At 40.9% G+C, this 25240-nt stretch overlaps 1 protein-coding gene across 2 annotated transcripts in view; it reads left to right on the plus strand.

The window, feature by feature from the left end:
• Positions 1-25240, plus strand: part of ARNT2 (aryl hydrocarbon receptor nuclear translocator 2) — a 96206-nt gene that overhangs the window by 44893 nt on the left and 26073 nt on the right. For both annotated transcript variants that reach the window (XM_063412442.1, XM_063412443.1), the window contains 6 exons: positions 11057-11159; positions 13111-13176; positions 13577-13662; positions 20772-20848; positions 22386-22520; positions 23288-23362. In XM_063412442.1, the coding sequence (XP_063268512.1) occupies positions 11057-11159; positions 13111-13176; positions 13577-13662; positions 20772-20848; positions 22386-22520; positions 23288-23362 (542 nt within the window). The remainder of the gene's footprint in view (positions 1-11056; positions 11160-13110; positions 13177-13576; positions 13663-20771; positions 20849-22385; positions 22521-23287; positions 23363-25240) is intronic.

Here is a 25240-nt window from a genome sequence, read left to right on the forward strand (position 1 = left end):
GGAGAGAAAGTTTCCATAGACATGATATGTCCTGAATTCTTTTATGTCTCTGCAGAACTGTCCAAGTCTTGACTCAGTTTTTTATGGGATTTTCCACCCACCCACACATACCCACACAGCCCCCACTTTGTTCCTTGGAGGGCTGGAGGCTGGAGACAGCTGTGTCAGGATTGTTGTACCTGCAATGGAAGGTAACAGAGAGATTGCTGAAAATAGTTGCTTAGACATTATGGTTGCCCTGAGAAAGAAGGAACAATTCTTGAAACATACTGTCATGTATAGAATGTATATGAGTGAACAGCATATTTCAGGTTCCAGTCTGTTTTTACTGTAGAAAAAGCCCATTTTGGCAAGGCATCTTTTTGTCTTTTAAGTGTGAAATCTGGAAAGAGATTTGCCTTGTTGTTGACAACTACCAAATCATCATGTGATACCTGTTTTTTAGTAGAGTTATGTGGTCCCACTGGCATTGTGGAGAGTGAGGAGGATGTTTCAGATGTGAGACTTTCCATCCACACCAGCCCATTGCTGTGCTGTTGTTCCAGAGAAAAAGACCTGCCCACATTTTTGTGGACAGCCTGTTCTCATAGCAGGAAGGTCACAGTGCCAGCCAGAGATGGCCTTAAAACTTGGGCAGTGCCAGGCATAGGAATTTGTGGATTTTCAGCTTTAGTCTGTTAAGCCCGCAGGATTTTTACATGCAAGATGGAGGAAATGAATGTCCTGCTTCTTCCCTGCCCATTCTGTTTGCAAATAAATGAATTAGTGCAGAAACAAGCAACCTGTGACTGCAGGGCATCCTAGAGTGCCATTCCTGCCCTTTGGCACACTAGACAGTGATACAGAAATAAGAAAAAACAGAGTCCGCTCTCAAAAAATTGGCACTTGCAAATGATCATATTTTAAATGTATGGTACATTTAATCTCTCAAACATTCCAAGAGAATTTTGTTTTCCTTTGGTCTCTAGGACTGTTTCTGGGGGGGGAAAAAAATCCCAAGTATTGGGAGAAGCCAACTATGTATAAAACAGTTCAAAAGCAACTCCTACACAAACACAGTGACCCAGTGGTCTCCCTGCTGCTGACACATTCCATTTGGGTGGATAGTACTGGAGGGAAAACCAGTGATAACAAATTGCATTTTTTAAAAATTACTTTGGTAATTATAATGGTGGTTTAAAGAGGTCAGTACATGCTTTTACCAAAACAAGGAAACAACTTTAGCCTAGTACTCCTGAGGCAAACTTACTACACCTGATTAGCATTAGGGAATGCTTTTAGGGTGAATTTTCAGGTGTTTGGACACGCACATGCAAGTGGGTTTTGTGGTTGCTGTTTCTATTCAGTCTTCACCTTGAGTTTCCCACTGGGAAACTTCTGCATTCTTGGGTCTGTTATCACAGATGTTGGACAGGATCACTTTCACTTGCTGGGTTTCAGGGGTGGTGGGTACTTCTTTAATGTTCAGTATTTGTTCAGCCTCCTCTGTTTTGTTAAACACGATGAGATATATGGAGTTAGTGGGGTTTTCTCCCTTTCAAAAATACTGATGTTTTACAAATACCTGAACAACTTCTTTGGTTAACACGTTGGTGATAAAACAGTCCAAGTGTGCCTGGAGGGTTTTGGCACTGGCAAACTTGGAACCCTCTGTGCTTTGATGGCAGCAGATGCTGGGACAGTGCAGCCTTAGCATCTGCCTTGTGCAACAGGAGTTTTGAATGTTGTGTGGTCTCAGTGAAGTCAATACAAGGCACTAAAATATTTTATTATTGGTGCTGAGTTGCAGTAGCAGCCCAGGGAGGCGTGGGGAGGAGGGCTGCCTTGTGTGCAGTGCTATTCCACCCGTAATTGATTTATGCCATGCTGCTCTCATCTCTCCCTCCTTAGCTGAGGCTCAGCTCTGTGGCAGCAAAGACAGCTCTTCTTGGTCTTTGACCCTTCCCTGGCCTTCCACCAGTGAGACCAGAGCTCCCACTTGCTCCTCTCTGATACCTGCACAGAGCTGCGTGGAGGGAAAAGCCTCCTGTGAGGCAGCTCCCAGCCTCAGTGGGAGCATGGCCTACGGGCAGTGTTCTTTAGTCTGATCTGGTTTATTGTAGTCCCTGGGATGTGAACTTACATCTTCAAACATTCTTCTTTCTGTTTTTGTAGTGTGGAGACTTTTCCATGTGATTTGTAAGTGTTTTGAGTCTTTAAAAAGAGAATTAAAAGCTGTAATGGGTGTTTTGCACCACACACCCTATTTTAATTGAAGTAAAGAAGTATCCTGTAAAAACAGCTAGACAGCATCCTTGAGCCTTTTTCTCCTCCCTCTCTTTCCCTTCTCATGTGTTTAAATTTAATTCTGTCCACAGCAAAGTATCTTACAAGGTCATCTTGTGGTCATTGTTTCCCCTAATGAACTATTTCATGGTCTGTCACCACAGCCACATTACACAACCAGACAATACTAGTATTTACTAACAAAGCATAAATCCCAGTAACTGGAGTTTGATAATGAAGTACAAATAATATAGAATACCAGGAGCTGAAGCTTGTTTGGCAAAAGGGCTTTTCAGTAAAGCCTCTTGCAGAGCATCCAAGTGAAACAAATAGGTCAGTTTAGAAGCTACTTACAACCTTTAAGTGTTGATTTATTATGCAGCTGCAAATGGTAAAAGAATAAATTACATATTCCAGTATTGCTTTGGATAGCTGTTCTATCCTGGGAGTATCTGCTGATGATGCTTTGGAGTTTCTGGGTTTCCACCCCTTTTTCTAGAAAGTCCATCTGTATTTTGAGGAGCTATTTGTACCTTGGATCACTGACAGGTGTTACTGAAATAGTTTTCTCCAGCTCAGTCTTTCCTTCAGGTACATCTGATATTTGTGACAGAAAAGCTACCCTGATCAAATCATGGAGCTGTGGACTTCATCATACTTGTTTTGGGAATGAAAACACCTGCAGAGATCACAGACAGATGTCTATTTATGTCTACAGAGTGCTTAAACACATCTGTATGGGCTTCAGTAAGCTATTTTACTTAATATTCTGAATGTGCCCCATACTTTCAGTAACCATTCTTGAGAGTTCAAAATACATTTTGTTAGTGTAATACAGGTTGATTTTTTGAGGGGTTTTTTGGTGTTATTAGCTTAACTTTCAACATATGCTTTGAATTATTTGCTCCAGTTTTGAGTCCAGTTTTTCCAGGTCCATCAGCAGAGAGACTTGCATGTGATCTGTAACACTACCCCTTCAGATAGTCCCTTAAAATTAACTGAATAGCAAGGCTCAAAAGCCCACATAGTTTCCTTTTTAATTTAATTAAAATGATGCATATTTGCCTGACACTGTGGAGAATTACATGATGCAGACTGGTTAGTCAAACATGAAGGCAGGCACAGCAGGGACCTTTTGGCCTCGTGAGCTTTTATAATAACAAGTTGTATTAAGCAAACAACTGTGTAACATGAGGGGTTTCTTATTGAAAAACAAGAGGGGGTGAGAAAGCTTTTCAATTTCCCCCTTGTGGGTCAGTGTCTCCAGTTGGTAAGTAGGGAACAGACAGATATTTAAAAATAGGTGCATTTCAGTTGCATTACTTCTTTTTTTATTTTTTTAACTTTGCTGTTGATTGGATCAACTCTTCATTCTGTTGCAGGAATGTCATAACTTGACTCTAACGCTTATACAACGCCTTTTGCAATTAGATGATGTAAACCTTAACATATTTAGAGAGGTTCAAGTAATCCCCCTGAGAAGCTAGGCTAGTGAGGAGAGTGAGCTTTGATGGTTTATATTTATAATCATGGAATAGTTTTGCTTGGAAAGGACCTTGAAGATCATCTCGTTCCATGCTCCCCCCCTGCTGTGGGCAGGGACACCTTCCACTAAACCAAGTTCTCAGAGCTCCATCCAACCTGGCCTTGAACACCTCCAGGGAAGGGGCATCCACAGCTTCTCTGGGCTCACCACCCTCAGAGGGAAGAATTTCTTCCTCATGTCTAATCTAAACCTGCCCTTCTTCAGCTTAAGGCCATTTGTCCTTGTCCTTTTACTCTGTGCCCTTGTAAAAAATCTCTCTCCATCTGTCTTGGAGGCTCCCTTCAGGTACTGGAAGGGGCTCCAGGGTCACCCCTGAGCCTTCTCTTCTGCAGGATGAACAATCCAGATCTCCCAGCCTGTCTCTATAGCAAAGGTGCTCCTGCCCTCTGAGCATCTTCGTGGCCTTTTATACTGATATATCCAGACTACCACTGCATATAAATAGGACACTCAGCCTGTAGTCTTCTCTTGGAAGCATAAATTTAAGCTGATTGTGCCCCATTCAGTATATAGGTGTCATGAGATTTATAGTGACTTACTGAGAATCACTGTGCATTATATTATTGAGTATTCTTACCTAGAATGGTTACTGAAACTATGGGGCACATTCAGAATATTAAATACAATACAGTATATTGAGAACTCCTGTCAGTCCTGTGAGTTTGGACCCTGGCTGCACCTCTGGTGCTGACTGACTGCAGGCAGGAGAAATCATTGCTTTGGGCACAGTGTCCTCACCTTTAAAATAACAATAAAGATGTAGAAGTCCTCTGGAAGTTGCTTTGATGTCTGTTAGCAGCAAATACGTGCTCCAAGCCAGTTAGTTATTTTGTGTGTCGATACATTTATTTATCAGTGTATTGCAGTGCAGTGGTGTGTGCAGTGGGGCAGGGCTATGGGGCTGCTTCCTGCTGCAGGATAAAACAAGCATGTGAGGCCAGGGAAGCCCCAGCCTGGCAGATCTAAAGCAGTCTCATAACATTTGGGTGGAAGGCAGTGCCAGCTTTGGAGCAAGAGCCAAGGAGCAAGGGCAATGCATTTTATCCCTGCCATCCCACGAATTTCTTGGTTGGTATGTGTGCAGTATAATCACAGCTGGGAAATCCTGTGTGGTCCCTGATGTTGTTCCAGGCTGTGTGAGCTGACTGATTTTACAGTTCTACTGTGTTCTCAAGGGATATCTGTATACCAATGTCCTCTTGGCTTTGTTCTTGTGGAGAACTTGCCAGGCACAAAATCCTGCATGGCAGAGGAGAGGTTTAAGTGTTGTGCTGTTGTACAGCAGGCTGGCAGGATGCAATCCCATGGGGACAGGTCCCATCCTCTGTAGAGTCAGGCCAGCTGGGAAGCAAGAATGTGAAGTATACGTGGAGAGAGCTTATTTCCATCTTCAGTGCTTCTTGGTCCTTGAAACTCCTGAAAGGATCATGATTTTAATATCATGGGAGATTTAGATTGCATCAACCATCTCCAGTGACAGAAGTGTGTTCCTTTTTGTCATTGTTCCCCCACCTCATCCTGCCATGTCCTCAGTTTGTCATAAACCAGGGATGGAGGGGGTGATTCTGGTCCTTAGTTTGTAGCTTAAGTTTGGATGGTCTGAAGTTCACCTGTGTTTTGAGTATTGATGCTGTTCCTGTTGCTCATGTGTTTGTTTTCCTCCTGATGAGGGGGCAGAGGGATGCACTTTTTGTCAGTACAGCTTTATTAGGGCTGTATTTTTTGGTGTGTACTCTGATACGGGTATCTGCATGGTAGGTAAGTCTTTGCTTTTATGAGCCTTGTCTTTATGTAAATAATAAATCCTAGAATGCTGAAAAAAGGCTGCCCACATTTTGGGGTTTTTTAAGTTTATATATTGTTCTATTTGTATACTGCGAACTTCTGGTTTATGTAATATGAGTTCCTGGAAGGAGAATCTTCAAATGCTGTGTTTGCAAAGCAGCTGTGATTCCTAATGTGTTCTGTAATTTTTTTTACATTGGAATCCACAGGGTGGATGTGTATTTATTACACTTAACAGAGCTTAAAGCACTTGCTGAGCTGCACTAAACACGAGATAAAATTGTATCCCTTACAGTTGGGAGGTGTACATTGTAAAGCTTTTTTATTTTGTTTTAATTGTTGAATTAATGTAGAATAATTACTCTATCATAAGTGTATCAAGAGTAATTTAATATAAATTGATCACATTTAGGCTATTTAGTCTTATTGGAGAGATTTTGTTTATGCATTTGTAATGCATCTGTTGTTTTGAAGGGGAGCTCTGTCAGCTGAGCACCTCGGTATAAAGCTGAATGCCCAGCTGTAGTCAGTGCATATGTGTAAACTGATAAATAGCAATTTCAGGAAGAGTTTCACCTTGTTTTCTTGAACTTGACTGTTTATCCCAAACAGTGACCTGGATCTTGATTCTCTACAAACTGTAGAACACTCAAAGATTTTTTTAACCTGATCTTTTCTGCTAATTTCTAAAGACTTAATGTACTAATACAGAACATCACCACAGAAATCCTTTGTTCTCTGACCTTTCAGTTTGAGGGTGAGCTTACATTTGGAGCTGTGTCCAGCAGCAGCAGTACTTTGACCGTCACTTTGTTTTTATTTTTAATTATTTCCTCTTGTTTTCCTCCATCTTGGTCTTGCTTTTTCCGGTTTTGTAGTAAAATAAAGATGGTTTTAGTTTTCATAAGGATTTTTGGGTGCAGTATTCCTGTGTTCTGTTTGTCTTCCTTGAGCAGCCTGTGGAGTATTTTGATGAGCACAAAGTCATCTTTTGTTATCTTGTCCAAACTAAACTTAGTTTATCCTTCATTTTATTTTGCCTGGAAGGAAATATGTGGACAATCGGTGGCTGAGAATAATTATGAAATATCTAGCTTTGTCTTTGTAAGACAAGACATTATCATCTAAAAGGTGAAACTTGCTGGGTTGCTGAAGGTATTGAGGTCAAGGTGAGAGTCCATATCTTAATTCAGACTGTTTCCCTGTTGTCAGGTCCGTGATTCTGTGCAAGACAGGAGTCCATCTACTGATGAGTTAGAGGGAAATGGAAAATCGTATCATGTACTTTGCCAACAGTATTTTTGTGCATGTGAGGCCAAACCAAATTTCTTCTGAGATCTATAAGCTGGGTTTTTCCATGCTGCAGACTGGATGTGGGCACTGTATGGTTACTTTAGACCAACCATTTCAACTTGCACTGAAATTTGTGCAGAAGAATTCCCTTGTGTAACAATCCTTCTTTCTAGTTACAGACTGCAGCATTTTTAGGAACTGGGAATCCAGCAGAGAAAGCATTTGTGGTAGAATTAGGTGTTGAAGTTTATGGAGTTTCGAACAAAAAACCAAACCAAACAAAACCCCAAAAAAAACCCCTCAAAAAAACCCCCAAATAACCCTGAAACAGTAAAAAGAGCAGACTGTGTTTGGTTACCAGGCTATAAGCCTCAGCATGCAGTGCATAAACATGCAGGAAAATTTTCTAACAGGCTGGTGCTATTGTGTGAAAGTGGATTTGAGCCAAATTCTCAGATTTGAAACCCCATGAACTTCAGTAGGCCCAGGCCAATCCTTGGCTTAGGTTCATCTCAGAACATTGCAAGCACAGAGCACAAGTTTGAACATTCTCAGTAGCAATTGGAGATCCAAAAGGGGAAAGTTTGTGCATAAGCCAGTCGCTGTTTGCACACGCAAGGGGCACGTCAGTGCCAACATTTGCCCTCTTGATCATCATGAAAATGTTTTTAGAGCATCTTTGAAAACACCCTGCAGGAAATGTTTCTGGCATGTGTCCTCAGTTCTTGAATCTGTTATCTCTTTGCTGGTAAGAGCTTTATGTGGCTTCTCGAATTCTCCCCAAATAATGAACTTGCCCATTGTCCTCACCTCTGTGTGCCAGCCTTTCCTGTCACAGCAGCTGACATCAGGTTCCTGGCTCACACACTGCTTTCCTGCTCAGAGAACAACTGGTTTATTACAGGTTGAAGCAATACTGCCTTCTGGATGGGGACTGTAGTGGGGAGATTTCAACAAATTATCAATTATACGCAGACCAGCCAGAGAGATTTATGTGGCCATTTTAATCAGCATTGTGCTCGTTTGTTTGCTTTCTGCTTCTCAGCAGAGCAGACTCTGCTTTCCTCTGGGTTGTGCAGCTGCTGTTAAGGGCAATAAGGCAGCAGTGTCAGTCCCAGCAGTGCTTCTGCACTTGCTGCATCCCAGGGTTGTGTCTGGAGCTGGAGAGGGGAAAAGTTTAACACGAAAATGAGCCACATGCAATTAACAGTTTATGGGGAAACTCATAAGGGATCCAGCTGGTGGTGGCACTGGGCTGTTAAATGGCTCTTCTGAAGAAACTAGGAGGAGAAATTAAAATAAATACACACTTGCACTGTTCAGTTAAGAGAAGTTGTCAGAGCATCCTGTAATATTTTTTATTAATAAGAATGTAATTTCCAAGTTTAACATCAGATGTGCTTTGTGTTTGTCCCATGGAGAAACCTAAATGAGCATTTATCACCAAGGATGCTGAAACAAACAGAGCTAGGAATACTTTATGATTCTGTGATAGAGCTATCATCAGGACATACCACCCCCTTGAACTGAGCTGCCAGTGTGATTAAGGGGCAGTTTATGTCAGTTTGCTTGATTTATTCTATATTATTATTCTATAATTAGATATAATTCAGTATATCTGTATTTAGCAATGATTAATCTATAATTCTTCCTCTTTTTAGTATGATTTGGTAATAAGATTCTAATAACAGATGAGACAAAAACTACTTCTCTATTTCAGAATCTGTAGTATATTGTTAGAGCTCTACAAGGTTGACATATGCATGCTGGACTATTGAAACAAGCTGCTTTGACATAATACCAGTACAGCAAACATTTCTCTGACTCACATACCCCCTGCAGCGATTTTGTAAGTCAGGGCAAAATTTAGAACTCTATTTGTTATCTGGTACATATTTTAAAGACATTGCCAAACAAAAAGCTAAATTTAAGAACTCTGACTTTTGTTGTTTGGGGTTCCAGACATTCCAAAGGAACATGTGTCAGCAATATTAGACTTAGTGGCCACGTCATTGTGAAATATCCTCTTTTTTTTGTAATAGATGCTCTTCGATGGTAAAAACACAGAAATGTCTATTAGCTGTTTGAGTTACATTCACTGTCAGTGCTTTTTGATGAATCTTCTTTTGGTATATCTTCAAGGATTTGTATTGGAATGAAAAAAGAACGTGCACAGAAAACAACTTTCTTTTGTTTGTGCATATGCCAAAGTTATTTTCCCCTAAGAGAAAATTTCTTTAGTGGTTTGATTTGACTGGCCTGTTGACATGGGCAGCCATTGGATCCTGCACATATATTCTGTCTTTATGTGCTTTATTGTATGATGCCTTCATTTGTGAATGAGTTTGCCTCCTGCCTGGTGGTATTTTCTCTCTCTAAATTGTCTGATTACTTGGGGGGATGGGGAAATAGACTGTGACTTTGGCTATAGAAAATGTAAGAGACTGTCCAGTGCATGGAGGAGAAGTGTGTTAGAACTTCAGATCCATCCTCCATCGTGGGGTCAGCACAGCTGAGCTGGGAAATGTGGTGTCATTTCTTCCCAGCTCACACCTGAATCATAGACCAGGATTTATAGCCCAGTGCTTTAAATTGAAGCACCTTTAGTTGTTGTTCCTCACACTTGCTGACTTCTTAACCATCTGAGATATGCCTTGGAGATAACACCAAATGAGGTCTGACCTTCTGTTGGCAGGGGTGACTTTCCTCCAGAAGGAGTTATCTGGGGTATACCTTAAAACTAAAATCCTGCTGCCTAGTTCCTTATCTTAAAACTATCACATTAGGATTTCCTTCCCATTTATGGATGGAAGTAAATATTTAGAGGTAGAGTAATTCTGAACTTAGTGTTTGGCAGGAGGTGTACTTCAGAACTTAATTTTTGGACAGAGGCTTTTAGGTCAGTCTGGTGAGGGAGACTTTGAATGTATTCTGCATGTTTTCCTCAATTCAGTACAGACAGAATAGGTGCCTTATATTGCTGTAAATCTGGCTACTTAGACCACAGTGAAGATTAGGCTTGTATAGTTTCAGTTGCTGAAAGATCCCCACCTTAAACATGTGGGTTTGCTCGTGGCCATTGCTGTCAGCACTGGTGGCTGTCATTTCATTGTCTGGATCTGTTCCACTGCATTTCTCTGGCCCACTGTCACTTTTGTGGCTGCATCCAGCCCTTGAGCATTGTAGAACTGGTCCAGTGATTAATTTCTAGTCTGTGCTAGGTTTTGTAGTCATCTCTTAACACTTGAGCTGTAGATGTGAAAATCCATTCTGTTGGTTCTTTGGTGATTAGGAGGATTCTAGGTGATACCCAGTGTCCTGAAACCCCTGATCTGAACTTGTCTGTAGTAATCAGTCTTCTGTTTCAAATGAAAAAATTAATCTGTTACCCTCTTCCTACCTTTGCATGCATTCCCTCTGTCCTGTCCTCTCCTGAGCTGACTTGGTGGCTGTCATCCCTTTTCCATGCTGTGCCTGTGGTGTGTGATTCTGAGGGTTGTAGGGAGCAGGGTCTGGCCCTGGACATTGCACAGGCTTGTGTTGCTGTGTGGTGAATCAGATCATCTCTCTGATCTGTCTGAAAATAAACTCTAGAAATGCTCTTGACATGTCAGTTTTTTAGCAACTTTAAAAAGGCCCCAGCACAAGGGCTGTTGTGACAAATCCTGTGTCTCATCATCAAGGAGAAAAGTTTGGCCTTTTGTGCATCTGCCCATCCTGACAGCTCTGAGGTGGTGCTGTGGTGAGAGTGTTCTGGATAGGCACAAGCACAGGGAAAGAGGAGCAGCTGTCAGGGGACTGATAAAAGTTGCTTTATCCTCAGTTCTGGTAAAGAGTGGACAAGCAGATCATGTCAAAAGCTGTGCCTGCTGTCACTGCCTTGTTTGCCTCCAGGCATTTGGCTCTGCCCTGGAAGCTGGTCCTGGGCCAGCCAAGAAAAGAAAGAGCCATCACTCTGTGACTCAGAGTCAGCTTTGCTGAAATCTTTAGTTAAACCAGCACATAACTGATCCTCCCCTGTGAGACCAGCATCAAGACTTTTTGTTGGTTTTTTTCCCCTAACTGGGCTAATGGCATCCAGCTCATGAATTTCTTGTTATCTTAGTTTCTAGTAAATGGAATTAGATTTATGTACTGAACACCAGTTGCTCTCCCTGGCATTTCTAGGACGAATCCTGGACTTGAAGACGGGGACAGTAAAGAAAGAAGGTCAGCAGTCCTCCATGAGAATGTGCATGGGATCCAGGCGCTCTTTCATTTGCAGGATGAGGTATGCACTTACCCTGTATTCCCATACTGGTTCCAGTCATGTCTCAGCTTAGACTTCACACATTTTATTGCACTAATTTGGCCTTAATTACAAACCAAAGCTTGAAGTATTTCCAGAATCCTTGTTCTAGGAACTGGAGTGAAACTGAAACTAGTCTTCCTTAACAGTGACAAAACAGCACCTCATTTCTGTCGTAGTTATTCTTACCAGTGTGGAGTGTAGGTTCCTTTTTTCAGAGAACTTCAGGACAGCTTCACCCCTGGGATTTCAGCCATTGTCTTTTCTAGTAAGGTCACTCAAATCGATACTTTGGGAACAAAGACTTTCGCAAGTGTAATGAACACCCAGCTCTCTGTGTATTTTTTCAGCAAACCAAGAATATTAAAAGAATCTTGAAAATAAACGGGAATTCAGTTGCGAACCTGCCAGCTATGTAGAAATTAACCTAAGCCTGGTATGAATTAACCAGATGTCAGCTGGCTGTTGTTAGATAAATGAGTAATTGTTAGAGGGTTTTTGATTTGCAATTTTCCAATTTCTCCTGCATTGTTTTGGGCTTCTTTAAAGAGACTTGTCCACCCAGTGATTTTTTGGGGCTTGTGAGCACTTCTCTTGTTTAAGTGCTAACAGGCTAAAATGCCTGTTGCTATTGCAATAAATTTTTGTCTGTGGTTAGGAGGGGAAAGTACATAATTTCATCTGTAGTCTGTGTCCAGTGTAAATGCTGATAACAGCCCTATAAAATTCATTACAGAATGAAAGACACAAAGCACAGTATTTGACATATTGAAGTGCATTTGGTAATGTGGTGGATTTTTTCAGTCCTGTGAGGGTGCTGAAGGTATGGCTCTGGGATGCCTTTGTAAGGTGTTTATAGATTTTATACCTGCAAGATTGGACTTCAGAGCTGTAGAACCTTCTTCCCCCTTAAGTGGGAGGGCAGAAATACAGCCCAGCAGAGCAGCACTGAGAACACTGCTTTTTCTTCCTCCCAACATCATGTTAGGAGGACTTGTTTGTGCAAAGAACACCAGGCCTAGTGTCCTGTTTGCAGTTGTAGTTCCCCAGCTTTCAAAAGAGTTCAGATTGCAGATATTTCCTGGCACCCTGATCCTGTAAACTCCAGTGCATTAGAGTGATTTTACACATGCCTGTAACCCCACTGTTTTTGTATTTCTAAATCTTATTTTAGTTGTTCATTTCTTCTCCTTGGCAGTGACTGATTAAAAAAAAATAAAGGAATAAAAAGAAAACCTTCTGGGAAGGATGAGCCTCAGATAATGTGAACTTTCCTTGTGGTTGCTTCTTTCATTTTTGTTATTATTTTTCCATTAAAAATGAACTGCTTTTACCCTTCAAACTATTTACTCAGCTTCAGATGGATTGTTGAAATTTTGCAGTTAGGCATACTTACAAATATCACAAAATACACATGAACAAGTGTTAAACAAAGTTACTTGACAGTGTAAATAGTTTGATCTTGCAAACATTATCTTAATGTCTACAGACATTGTAGCTGCTGTATGGCAGTGGAATTTTTCTGTCCAGGGAAGCTACAGGAACACTTGAGATTGGATTGTGTGGATATTTGGGGGCCTAACATATTTTTCTCTGGTTTTCACCCCTGTTTTATGGCATTTTGAAGTGTGTCTATTCTTTAACCACCCTTGAGATATCAATTTCAAATAGTCTTTTTACTGGGGGAGTGTGGAAGGGAATCTTTTTCTAGTCTCTTTTATTTTTCTAAAATAAAGAAGATTTTTATAGCACATCTAAAAAGCTCAGCCTGTGAAGCAGCACGTTCTAAGTAAATATGAATATGCAAATTTTTTGCCAAAAATAAGTATCCATTATTGTCTACTTACATATGGTAGTAAAGATCTCAAAATGCATTTTTGTCATGTGTATTTATATTCATTTTTGACCCTTTAAAATATTAATTTACTTTTAGGTGTGGAAATGCTCCTCTGGATCATTTACCCCTGAACAGAATAACCACCATGAGGAAAAGATACAGGTACTGTTATTCAATTTACCACAAAGCAGCTGTAGCTGCCCTCAGCCCTCTCCTTTGCCACTGGGTTAATGCCCACTCCAGGAGTGTTACCTGCTCCTGCACACTCTGGATCCTTTGCAAACAAAATCTCTTTGCATGTGTCACTCAGATTCTTTGTCTTACACCAGCTCCATCTCTGAATCAATCTTCAATATCTTTCTCAGAGAAATATTACAGAAAACAGGTACAGCCTGAATAGCAACATAACGCAGCTGGCAGTGCACAGAGCCCTGGGTTGATTCTTGGGTGTTTCCAGCATAACTTACAAGTACTGGTAAATCATTAGTAGTCATAGTTTGCAAGCATAAAGCTATTCTGCATGTTGATCAATGTGATGTTTTTGTGTTTCTTGTTCATTCAGGAATGGCCTGGGCCCAGTGAAAGAAGGTGAAGCACAATATGCTGTTGTCCATTGCACTGGCTATATCAAGGCTTGGCCACCAGCAGGTTTGTATTGTTCACCAAACTGTCCTTAGGGCAGCTGACAACCTGGCTCTGTTTCCTTGCTGCTAGAAAAACAGGGAGAATTTTAGTGGGGTAACTGATTAAAGCTCATCTTGAGAAGCTTTTGATAAGAGGAAATCAGCTGTTGTTACTCACTCAGGGCATCCCCAGTTTTCTGCGTGGCATTCTCCATTTCATTGTCACAGAGGAACCTGTAGGAACTGCCAGTGATGCAGGATTCCAGAAACTGGGGCCAAAAGTTTTCAACTTACACTGATAAACCAACATAAAAACGGTCTCATTTTAAGATGCAAGAAATGTGGACTCAAGGGATTATGTACCTCTAGAAAACACCAAGTAATGCTTTTGTACTGAAGTACTGAATTGCAAGCACCTATGTATGAAAACGTGCAATGTCACTTTAGACACATGGATGTTCTCAGTAATGGTGTTAGTTGAGAATGTTCAGTATTTGTGATAAATTCTGTTTTGAGGCTGTTTGTCTGGGAATCAAGTCTTGGCTTTGATCTATGGAGAAAAACATCTACCTGCTGGAACTCAGTATTACATATGGGAATATTTACCTTTGAAAAATTCCAAGAGGAGACAGTGGAGCTCATCCAGACCTCGTTATGAGCGGGGTTACTTGACCTTGGCATTCACAGGAGTTGAAGAGGTTGTTTGCAATGTGACAGCACCTGCTGGCACAAATCAAACCAGGAGCTGTCCTGCCCTTTTGTGGTTGTATGCCATGGCCATAAATCACATTGATCTGGGAATTATGAGCCCTAAGAGGTGATTTGTACCAAATGTGTGCAGATACCAGCATGCAGATGTGAACTTCTTGTTGGTTTTCTGCCTGAAATGTGGTTTTGGAAGCAGAGGAAAACTGCCTCTCTTGTTACTAATAGGATTTAATAGGAGTCAAGATGTTTCAATTTTGCTTCTATCTCAATCTGTTTATATCTTTGTGTAAGAGCAAAGTGTCTCTAAAGTGCTCTGCAAATGGCTGGTTTTTTTCTGTTTTGTTTTCTTCTACAAAAAGATTTACTTTTCTGTTGGTAATTCTAAACGTAGTTGAATTTGACCTTGATATATGGGATGTCTCCTCAAGAAGGTGCAGGTCAAATAAGATTTTGTTTAGCGTGAATGAGAGTCTTGCTGCACGTTATGGGATGTTTAAAAAGCTCTGACTCTTCAGGGGTGTGTGTTGCTGATGCAGAGCTGATGCATGAACTCATGTCAGCACTAGGTCCTGGTGTTGGCAGTGTGTGCCCTTCAGCCACCAGTTCTGCAGGACACAGCATGAGATTCAAAGGAGTTCTGGGTCTTTGAGTGCCCAGTGGCCAGGTATCAATCACACTGCAAATCCCAGTTGGCATTACTGAGGTCTTTTCCCCATCTCAACCCTTCCAAAGCCTTGCTACTTTCCCATGCCTAACAACCTCTTTAATTTTCAGTCTTTATTACTTCATGTGAAGTTTTTAATTCACTGAAGGTCAAATGGGAGTTTTCCTGCCTTGTGGCTCTGTGTCTCTCCAGTGTTCTGGTGTGTTTCCAGAAGGAGGTTATATCCTGTCACCCTGGACTTTGCAAAGACAATCCAGCCCACTTCTACTTTCCATTCTCAGAATGCATTCTCTTTACCCTGGTGACTTTTCTCTGCAATTGTTCGTGTTTTCAGTTCTCTTCTCAGAATGTAGGTCACTGGCACTATGCATTCTTATTTCAGATGAGATTGTAGTGATGGATAACACAAACAGTGTTACCTGTCTTGCTTGGCAGTGTAGGTACAGCATCCTTCTCTTTTGTGTGGCGCATTCTGCAGGCATCCTAAGATGTCTGATATAAATTTATGTCTTCCAGGTTGCCTTTTTCTCACTTGTCAACTGCAAATCTTGCTTTGAATTGTGTGATGTTTCAATTAGTAATATCAAGTTCCATCCTATTTCTGTTGCTTTAGCTTATGACTGTTACTGTTCCCCAAGTGCATGCTTATGCATTTAGTAATGTTGGATTTCATCCCATTTCTATTACTCCACTCCTCAAAATCACATGGTACTCCCTTATGATATCCCAGTGCTCCTCCACAATGTTAGTGCCTCCAAACTATAGCACAATCCTAAGGGATGTTTTTGATTTTGACAGCCTTATGTGGAATTTCATTGGTCTTTTATGTTACCATCCAAATTGTTACTCTCTTTAGTCATGTCTGAGAGCCTTTTTCAGGGCACACAGAACTAAACTGGGGCCTTTTTCATGAGTGTTCATTTGCCCTCCCAGTGTTCCCCTCTTTGTGTTGGTGATTGTCATGTATCCATTGACTTTCAAAGTTGAATGGGAATGTCCATGGGCTGAATTGTTCCCCTATATGTTTGAGTAAATAAGTGACAACATCACTGTATTTGTTCTCATTTTCCAGTGATAGTCCAACCATAATCTGCAAAGCAAATGAGATAACTGCAGCAGTAATGGAATTTGCCAAGGCTTCTCAACTTTGTAATAAAATTACTTTGTTCAAATCAGCAAGTCCTGCATGGTCTCTGGAATCTTGGGAATAAATGGGCTTTTGCTAAATCACAGCTGTTTAAAATTTCAGCAGTCAGAAAGATAATTTTCATTTATTTTTCAGTTGCCAAGTGGACACTGGTAAAAACTCTAGATCCTTTTCTTTCAAAACATGCAGTGTGGCATGTGCATTATGCAGCTAATATACAATACAAAGTGTACTTTCATAAGCAAAAGGACCAATATTATCAAATGCCCTTAATCTGTACTTAGTCTCATTTGTTTAGCACTTGGTATTTTCTCTTTCTGGGTTGAATTGCATTGTCTGTGGGCACTGTTCAATTTTTTTAGTCTCACACTGAACAAAACAATCAGTGTTGATACAGAATCATCAAGAGAAGAACTGCTTTGTATCATTGGTGTGACAGACTATTTGACAGGGCTGCTGCAGGGAGGAATCTGTGCAAATCTGAAGTAATCTGAGTACTTCAAACAGATGAAAATGAATAAGCTACAGACAGCTGGTGGCACATTTTAAGGATTGGGTTTGGTGTGTTAAGGCTCAGGTCTGTGTTCAGCATGGAAACACTTTGCACATCCAGCCTGCCTTGGTAGTTTTTCTCACTTGTGTGGAGCAGCAAGGCTCACGTACTGGCAGACTGTCTTCAGCCCCTTCTTCACTGAGAAAGGGGAGAGAAAACACAGGAAGCATCATGCCTCACCCTCTGTTCAGGCTGGGTGTTAATGGTCTGTTCATTTTCCACCATTGTGCCTAAAATGGTAAAATGAAGATCAAGTGCAAAACCAGGCATGTGATACCTGCACACTTCTGTCCCCATGGGTTATATGCTGGCCTCAGGTAATCAGGGTGTGAACTTGGTGTGGAAGTGAAAGGAAAAAGGAGTCAGATATTTCAGATGGATGTTCCTGCCAGTCATGTTGTATGTTTGGTTAAATAATGAGAGGTGTTGGATTATTTTGAATAGGTAAGAGGACCCCTTGTTTGAAACAGGCTGAGCAGCAATCCCAGCCTTTGTCCCTCTGTTCTCAGCAAAGCAGCACAGATGGAACTTGTGATCCTCAGCCTAGACACTGCTGCAGGTTCATAACCAGTCATAAAACTGAGAAGTGCTGACCTTCTCCTGGGTTTTTTTCCCGTTTTCAACTTAAGCAAGATTTGCTTTTCTTCTATTTTTTTTCCCCTCTGAATATCTCATTCCTGGAAGGAAATGAGTCTTCTGTGGTCCATATGATATTTTCCTAATAGGTTTGTTTTGCTTTTTTTTCATGCTGTAAGATTTGGTGGGGAGAGAAGATAAAGCCTGTCAGGATGTTGGTAGTTTTCTGTAAATCAAAGCCAGGTTCTGCAGAAAAGCACATAGTGAAGAAAAGAGATAGATACATGTTTCGAAAGCTTCAAATAAAAGTCACAGAATGATGTTAAATTCAGATAATGTTGAAATCTTTTTCTTCTCTTTAGTTAAAAAAGAAACATTTTAGCCTTCCAAGTCAGACTTACGGTAACGTCTTAACCACAGCATGCCAAAGCTGTTAGGTTATTTTAAAGTTTTGGCCAGAATCTGGACGTTTGTGCAAAGTACTCCCTCTTCCAATACAAAACAAAATAGTTGCTTGAATATTCCTTGCAGTGCTGTCATTTTTAAGGGGTTTTTTTTGGTTTTTTTTTTTAAGAATGGTTAATTTAGTTTTTACTGGGATTTTTCACGAGATTTTTATCCTTAGTGTGCTATCCACAGCCTTTTTTGTGAAAGTCTTTTTCCATTGTTTTGTATGAGAGATAAAGTCACACTGTAGTTCCCTCCCTGCCAAATAACTATCAGAAATGGTTCTAGTGGAGACAGGCATTATCAGAGGATTGCTAGTGACCACTGGACACCTAAATTCCATAATTCCATCTTTCTAAAGAATTATAAATAATTCCTTTTTTAGTGTAGTGAAGTAAAACCATAAATCCACTGATGCTGTTCTGTGTCTCGCAGAAAATGTGGGGCAGAAGGGTAGAGAAAGGAATCAGAAAATGAAGCTTTTCTGTTGTTAGAGCCAACTGGAAGCTCATTGGGAAAACGAAAAAGTTCCTTATGTCCACACCAACACATGCTGTTGCCCTGTGGGAAACTGTTTGCTGGTATAAAGGAAATTAAATATAACCTCTGACGGCACAGCATTCTATTTGTGATGCTCAGTTGCAGCTTAGCTGTGCCAATTGTTGATATGAACTCAGGCAAGCACAGCAGTGTATTTATTATTTGAGAGGGGTGTATATTTGGTGTTGAGAAATAAACCCTCTCCCAGGGTTACACATGAAGAATGTGAATGACTGAAGTATGTTTATTTTGCTGATGCCCCCTTAAAGATCAGTTTCGTGGCTGCTTTCCTCCAAGCACTTACAACATTTTTTAGATATAATGATGGCACTTGGTGACATTAAGGAGCAATGTTACATTGTGTTAAGAGCTGGAAAAACTGATAGAAAGTGCAGTGCCCATCTTTATTTACCTGTCCATACTGGAGTGTGTTCAATAGGAAGTGTGCTAAAGCAAAAGTAAATGTCATCTTACAGATGCACCCTCCCATATAAAGGCACTCAAAGTTGGATCTTTGAAAATATCAGCTGAAGAATAAAGAAAATATTTTCTCTCTATGGAATTCTGCCAGTAATAGCACCTACATTGCAGAGAAGCAGGCAATCTTTTTGTCATATATTTTCTCTAGGCACTTTGGGAAGGGGTTAACAATCCACTGGGTCACGTATTGATTAATTCCAGGCAGATTGGTTTTTATTTGTAGAGTGTCTTGTGGCATAACCCAACTAAGACATTTTCCATCATGCAATACAGACCAAATGTAATCCATCTTGGGCAAAAGGAAAAAAAAAATGAAAATTAGAACAACAGCCTCCCTTTGTCAACAGAGTGACATCAGAAATAATGTTTCTTAGCTAGGTTTAATTTTGGAGGTTGTTTATGTTACTTTAATTTTATTTGAGCAGTAGCAAGCATGGACCAAGTTCCTAAAAAGGAGAGCATTGTTGAAAGCTACAGAGAAAAAAAAGGTTATGCAAAGTGGAAGCTGTCCAGCTGTATCTTTGCTGTACTTTGCAATACTCTGTGCCACTAAGGAAATAATCAGAAAAGCTTTTGAAGTCAAGGGAGTATGCTTAAAATGTGTCCTTCTCAAATGGAAAACTCCATTTGAAAGGGACCTTTTGGTTAAGGTTATCCAACTAGAACATTTAGAATTATGTCCTTGAAACAGCACTTGTTAGATGAGACAATAATATTCCTCCTTTGTAAAGCTCTTGAGACCCCTTGATAAAATTCTAGTTATCAGTAGGGGGCTGCAAATAATGTTGTGCACCCCAGATTGTGAAATTATTGTAGAACAAATGCCAATATATTATACAAAGACATGTGGGGGGGGGGATGTTCTTTCATACTTGATGTATTTTATTTTACTGTATATTTCAGTGAGGACCAAAAAATACCTGTGAAGTGCTGTTTGGAAATGGATTGTCAGATAAGATTCAGTTGTTTTGATACAAAATAACATCCTTAGAGATGACACCAGTTCATTCAGCAGAATTTTTAGTCATTTTTCAGAGGTGTCATTTAAGAAAGTGGTGTGCTGTCATCCTTTAGACTGTCCAAAGATTGACTTGCATTGGGGATTATAAATTTAAAAAATAAAGTGGCTGTTGTTTCAGAAATAGTAGCTGTTTTGCAGTTAATTTCATTAATGCTTTAAAGTGCCTCTTAAATGATTCACTGCCTGTTATGACTGAATTCCTTAAAAATCCTTGTGAAAGAGTTTACAGATCACTTAAAATAGGTCAGTGGTGTCGCTCCTGGAAGACGTTTTTCAAGTGTTTTATACGAACTTGATATCTCAGAACTGGAGTTGGGAAATAGCCTTAACTCAAGGCTTAGCCAACAAGCAAGTAAACAATGCTAATCTGAGTGTTCCTATTTGTGAAACACTGACATGGAAAATAGTACACATGTATGTTTTGAAACTATTCCTGTGTTTATAGTAGTTACTCCTGTTACACAACTGGAACAAGCAGTGTTAGCAAAGCATCCACATTATTTTGGTCTTTCAACGTCACAATGCAGGTTTAGTCCATTATAGAGAAAAGTAATACCAGCTGTTAAATATGAGCACAGAATTAGTGATTATTTTAGGCTGTGCTTTGTTTTTAAGGCTCATTATAAAATAATTTTCACAAAGAAAACTGAACATTCACTGACCGTATTAAGTGACCCCATGGTTCCATGGCATGCTGGTGGAGCAGAACTCATGGAAATGTTACTGTCCATCTGAGTGTATAATGGAATTTTAGTATTTGCTTTGTCTTCAGAAGCCAAAATTGCTGCTATGGGTACTGTGTGTGAGGTATGTAGGATTGAGCACAACTGAGAAGGATCATCTGATCTGAACTCAGAAATAATGACTGAATCCTAGAGGAGGAAATGAGGTTATTTTTTAAGATTTAGAGCATCTAGAAAAGTACAGAGCCAGGACAGCAGCATCTCTGTTTATCCCAATTTCCTAATTATAACAGTATTTATTATCATTTACTCCAGGAATGACTATACCAGAAGAAGATGCTGACGTGGGACAAGGTAGTAAATACTGCCTTGTGGCAATAGGAAGGCTTCAGGTAATGCCAGTCTTTCCATATACAAACTATTTCTGAAAGCATGACCATTGTTCTGGTGTGTTTGCAAAAGATTTGCACACTGCTTTGCTACTAGACTATAACTTCTAACATGCCTCCAGTTTATAAAGTGCTTTGATGTCTGTGCAGTCAGTGACTTGTTTAGAACTTGTCAGCAGAGCAAAATGAAACTCTGATTTTGGTGCATGTATGTACTCAATCCAGTAACAGCAGCAGAAATGCTCCTGAAGATGAGTGATCACAGACCTGCCATTCTCTAGGTGTGTAGGGCTGGGGTGTTGGATATGGTGAGAAATGTCTCAATGCTGGTGCTGCAGGTAGTGGGTTAAAGTGACCCCCAAAGCCAGTGAAACACTCGCTGCCATTTTTCCAGTCATTCACTCTCTGACTAATCAACTACTTGAAAAACTGTGATTGCAGGAGTTATTCTGAAAATGGTAAAGATAAAGCAGTCAAGAGGCACTTCAGAAATCACAGCTTTATTCTCAGCATGTATTATGTTATGCATTCAGATGAGATGTGAGCTGAAGGAACTGGGAGAATAAAATTTTCCTTCCTTTTTGTGCAGACGGTTGTTGTAGTGCATTTCTTCCTTTGTGCCTTGCTGAGCAGAGTTCAGAGCTCTGAGCTAAAGCAGTCGTGGTGAATCTCCTTCCCCACAGCAGGGAGGACAGTTTTGATCTTCCTGGTCTGGGAATTCTGCCATGGGTGAACGTGTTTGAACCTGTTGTGTGATCCCCTGCACCCTCTGCCATCTGCTAGGAGGGGATCACTTTCACAGGTGCCAAACCCATCTTACCCCAAGTGAACAGCCTGCAAGTGTTAGCACATCTGCAGAGAGGCTCTCCATGGCCATGGCAGAGCTACAGAACTACTGCAGGATGGTTAATCATGCTTTTGTAATCAAGAGTAATATATTCCACTAATGGAAAGAGGAATGTTATGGGGGTTCATGTGTTTCAGCTTCCAAAGAAAGATGATTTCCAAGTAGCGTCAATACATCTGTTACATGAGAGGAGCCATTGTGGTATGTGAGGGAGGGCAGGAGGAAGCTCTGTGGTGGGTTAAATCAGAAAGGAGTCAGGGTGCACAGATTAAAAACTCTCAGTCTGTAACAGCAAGCTGAAATCTTGCATATGGTTAACTGGCTATCCTGAAATGAGTGGACTGCATTGTCCTCTGCAAGTCATTCATTCTTGGTTAACAGAGATAGGAACCACAATGCCTGATGTGCTGCAAAGGGAGATGAATCCAGCTGCACTTACATTCTCACTATATCCCCCCTTCTTGGGAACTTCTGGTGTGTTTGTTTCTCTGCTGTGCTGTTAAGCCTCGATAGATGCCATGGGGTAAGATAATTGCCCTTCAAAGTGGACTAAAGGCTGTTCTGTCATTTATCTGTGCTGTTGTTGTATTTTACTTCCTTCAGTTGTTAGCAGGCTGCCAGCAGATTGTGCTCTTTAGCTGTGGGGTCAGAGCTGGCCCCGGGTGACCGTGGTGTGGACTTGCTTGTCCCTAGGTGACCAGCTCTCCCGTGTGCATGGACATGAACGGCATGTCGGTCCCCACGGAGTTCCTGTCCAGGCACAACTCCGATGGAGTCATCACCTTTGTGGACCCACGGTGCATCAGCGTCATTGGCTACCAGCCCCAGGTCTGTGGCCACTGGGAATGTGGAGAGTGGGGCAGGCTAATGCAGGAAAATGAAGTGTTTGTAGCTGGTAATTCATACATCGTGCACTAAATGCTGTTCCTTTTTTATTTGCTGTCCACGCCTCTGTGTGGGGTATCTTTTTATACCTTTAGATCTGATTGAAATTCTAACAGCAGAGTGCTCTGAACCTTGCACAGCTTTCCAGTGAAGGCATTTCTGTGATAGAAAGTTAACAATGCTTGGAGAGAGTTTTAATCCTGTAGGCTTTTGATTCTGCCAATCTCTTGAACAGTAAGCAAACATGATTTGCAGCATCTATTTTCCTTTAGGCTTACATCTGCTCCTCTGAACAGGAGGCTAGTACAGGACTGAGTAGAATAGTAAATGAACCATAGCTCTCCCTCAGATAATTCCCAACAGTTGCAATTTAGAGGCAAAAGTAGTTCCTTTTCTTACTCATATTTTTTTTATTTTGATTTGCTTTATAATGAGCATTTTTACAAAAATTAGTGCCATAAAATGAGCTGCAGTAGCAGATGTCAGTCTTTTCAAGACACCATTTCACAGGTATTAGAAAATCACTTAAACTTTTTTGTAAAAACATGGAGCATGATGCCTACAAACCTTGTTTGTGTGCTTCATCCCTGATTAACTGGGTAGTCCTGTTAAGTGTGATAGATCTTGTGTTTGCAAGAATTACTTGCAGGTCTGCATGTGGATTTGTGTTATGGTATGGGTTTTTTACATAGCTTTATGTTTTATTCTAGGATCTTCTGGGGAAAGATATTTTAGAATTCTGCCATCCTGAAGATCAAAGCCACTTGCGAGAGAGTTTCCAACAGGTGCTGTGTCCTGCTCCTTTTGTTCCACACTTCGTTGTTTTGTTATTATTTTGACCACAGAAGTAGTTCTTACTTTATAGTATTTTTTCTGTTGTGCAGGAGAAAGAGCAGCAAGATACAAAATGATTTGTTGGTCAGTTGTTGGCTGGGGATGTGATGCTGCAGCTGAATCCTCCTGGCAGGGGGCTGTCACCAGGAGTGAGCTCCTGCTTCCCCTCTTCTCCCCTGCCTGCCCTCCTCCCACCTTCCTGCTGCCTTTGTGCTGGCACCGAGGGACTGGCTGGGAAGGCAGAGGCACTAATTCCTTTTGCCTGCAATTGCAGCTTTGGGCTGCTTCAGCCCCCTGAACTGTGTTCAGCCTGATGGTGTCAGTGGCACAGGAGCAGTGAGAACACATATGCTGTTTTTCAGCGGTGCCCAAATGATTGATTCCACTCATCTGTCCAAGAGACAGTGACAGAGAGCTGCTGGATAATGGCCCATCAGAGATCCGTGTGCAGTGAATCCATCCAGGGATTGCCTGGGTCTCAGCAGGGCTGTCTAATGAACATTGCAGTTAATGATTTGGCCCTCCCTGTGTTCACTGGAGGGACATCAGGCTGTGGGAGCTGCCACCGTGTCCCTGGACTCGGCTGCTGGGGACTCCACTCACTGCTAGGCATGTGCAGGAGTGATTTGCTGGATCAGGGTCCTGCATGATTCTCTTAAGGTTGTACAGAAAGACAGCAGGAAAAAATGCAATTAGGAGTGAAAGTGCCTGCTCCCTCCATCTGTGTCCATTCTGTGAAAATGCTGTGTTGTTCCCTTAGCAGGCAATGCCTTCTTGGGTGTATTTGTGTTCAGTACAGTAGCAGTGTGATTGGGGCTGGTATTCCCATCCTGCAGTAAAAGACTGAAATAAACAGTTCAGCTTTGCACCAGGTGGTTTTTATTTCCAAAGAATATAAGAAAGTGAAGTTTAATCATTAGATTTGACTTTTTTTGTGCTAGTTTGTTTGTGTGCTCTGTCTTAAGACAGTTCAGGATTTTCCCACCAGCAATCTCTTTGCTTTATATATTATTATAGAATTACTGTTTGCTTAATCAGGGTTTCAGGGTAATAGATCACTGCCATTTGTTTTATTATTGTTAGTTCGGACTTAGAAATCTCTTAATTAAAAAGGTAACTGTGATTTCAAATAAACTTCTTTTTCTTTTTTTCCTAAAACCTGAAAACTTGACACTTCTGATTTGCTGACAGTATCAGAACCAGGCTGGTGCATAACAGAGGAGGGAGGGAGGGTGGGTTTTGCAATTTTTGGTCAATTGCCAGCATCTATCTCAGAGCTTTATTTCCTTGGAAAGATAAATTCATTCATCAGGGTGGGAAAATCAGGCCAGAATAAGATAGTCTCAAGGCTAAGAGCAACAAATACAGGTTAATATCAAAGGGTTCAGCTATACAGCTCTTGGATACCCAGTAGGATACTGTTCAGATTGCACACTCTACACCAGCTCTCTGGTTTATACCCTGGGTGTGGTAGTAGAAAATTGCTGATAAAAGAATGTTGCTCAGTGAGCTCAGAAAAACCCTGTAAAAGCATTTTAAAAAGCCCCCAACAAAACCAACTAAAAGTCATTTATTTCAGTAGGATTTTGAACTTTCCTGTGCTTTGCTAAAGCTTGTTGTGTCTTCTATTTGCATTCTCTCCTATTTGCATTCTTTCCACTTAGTCCTAAATCCAGTTGATTAATTTGAAGTGCAAACCTCTGAAAAAAACAGGATTGGAACATTTTTCTTAATTTAATTGCTTGTCAACAGAGACAGAGGGCAAATAGTGGGACTTCTACTTTTAGAGAATACAGGCTGCAGATAGCTAATAAAAAGTAAATTCCAGA

The sequence above is a fragment of the Prinia subflava genome, chromosome 15 (genome assembly GCF_021018805.1).
Source record: "Prinia subflava isolate CZ2003 ecotype Zambia chromosome 15, Cam_Psub_1.2, whole genome shotgun sequence".
NCBI classification, from domain to species: Eukaryota; Metazoa; Chordata; class Aves; order Passeriformes; family Cisticolidae; genus Prinia; species Prinia subflava.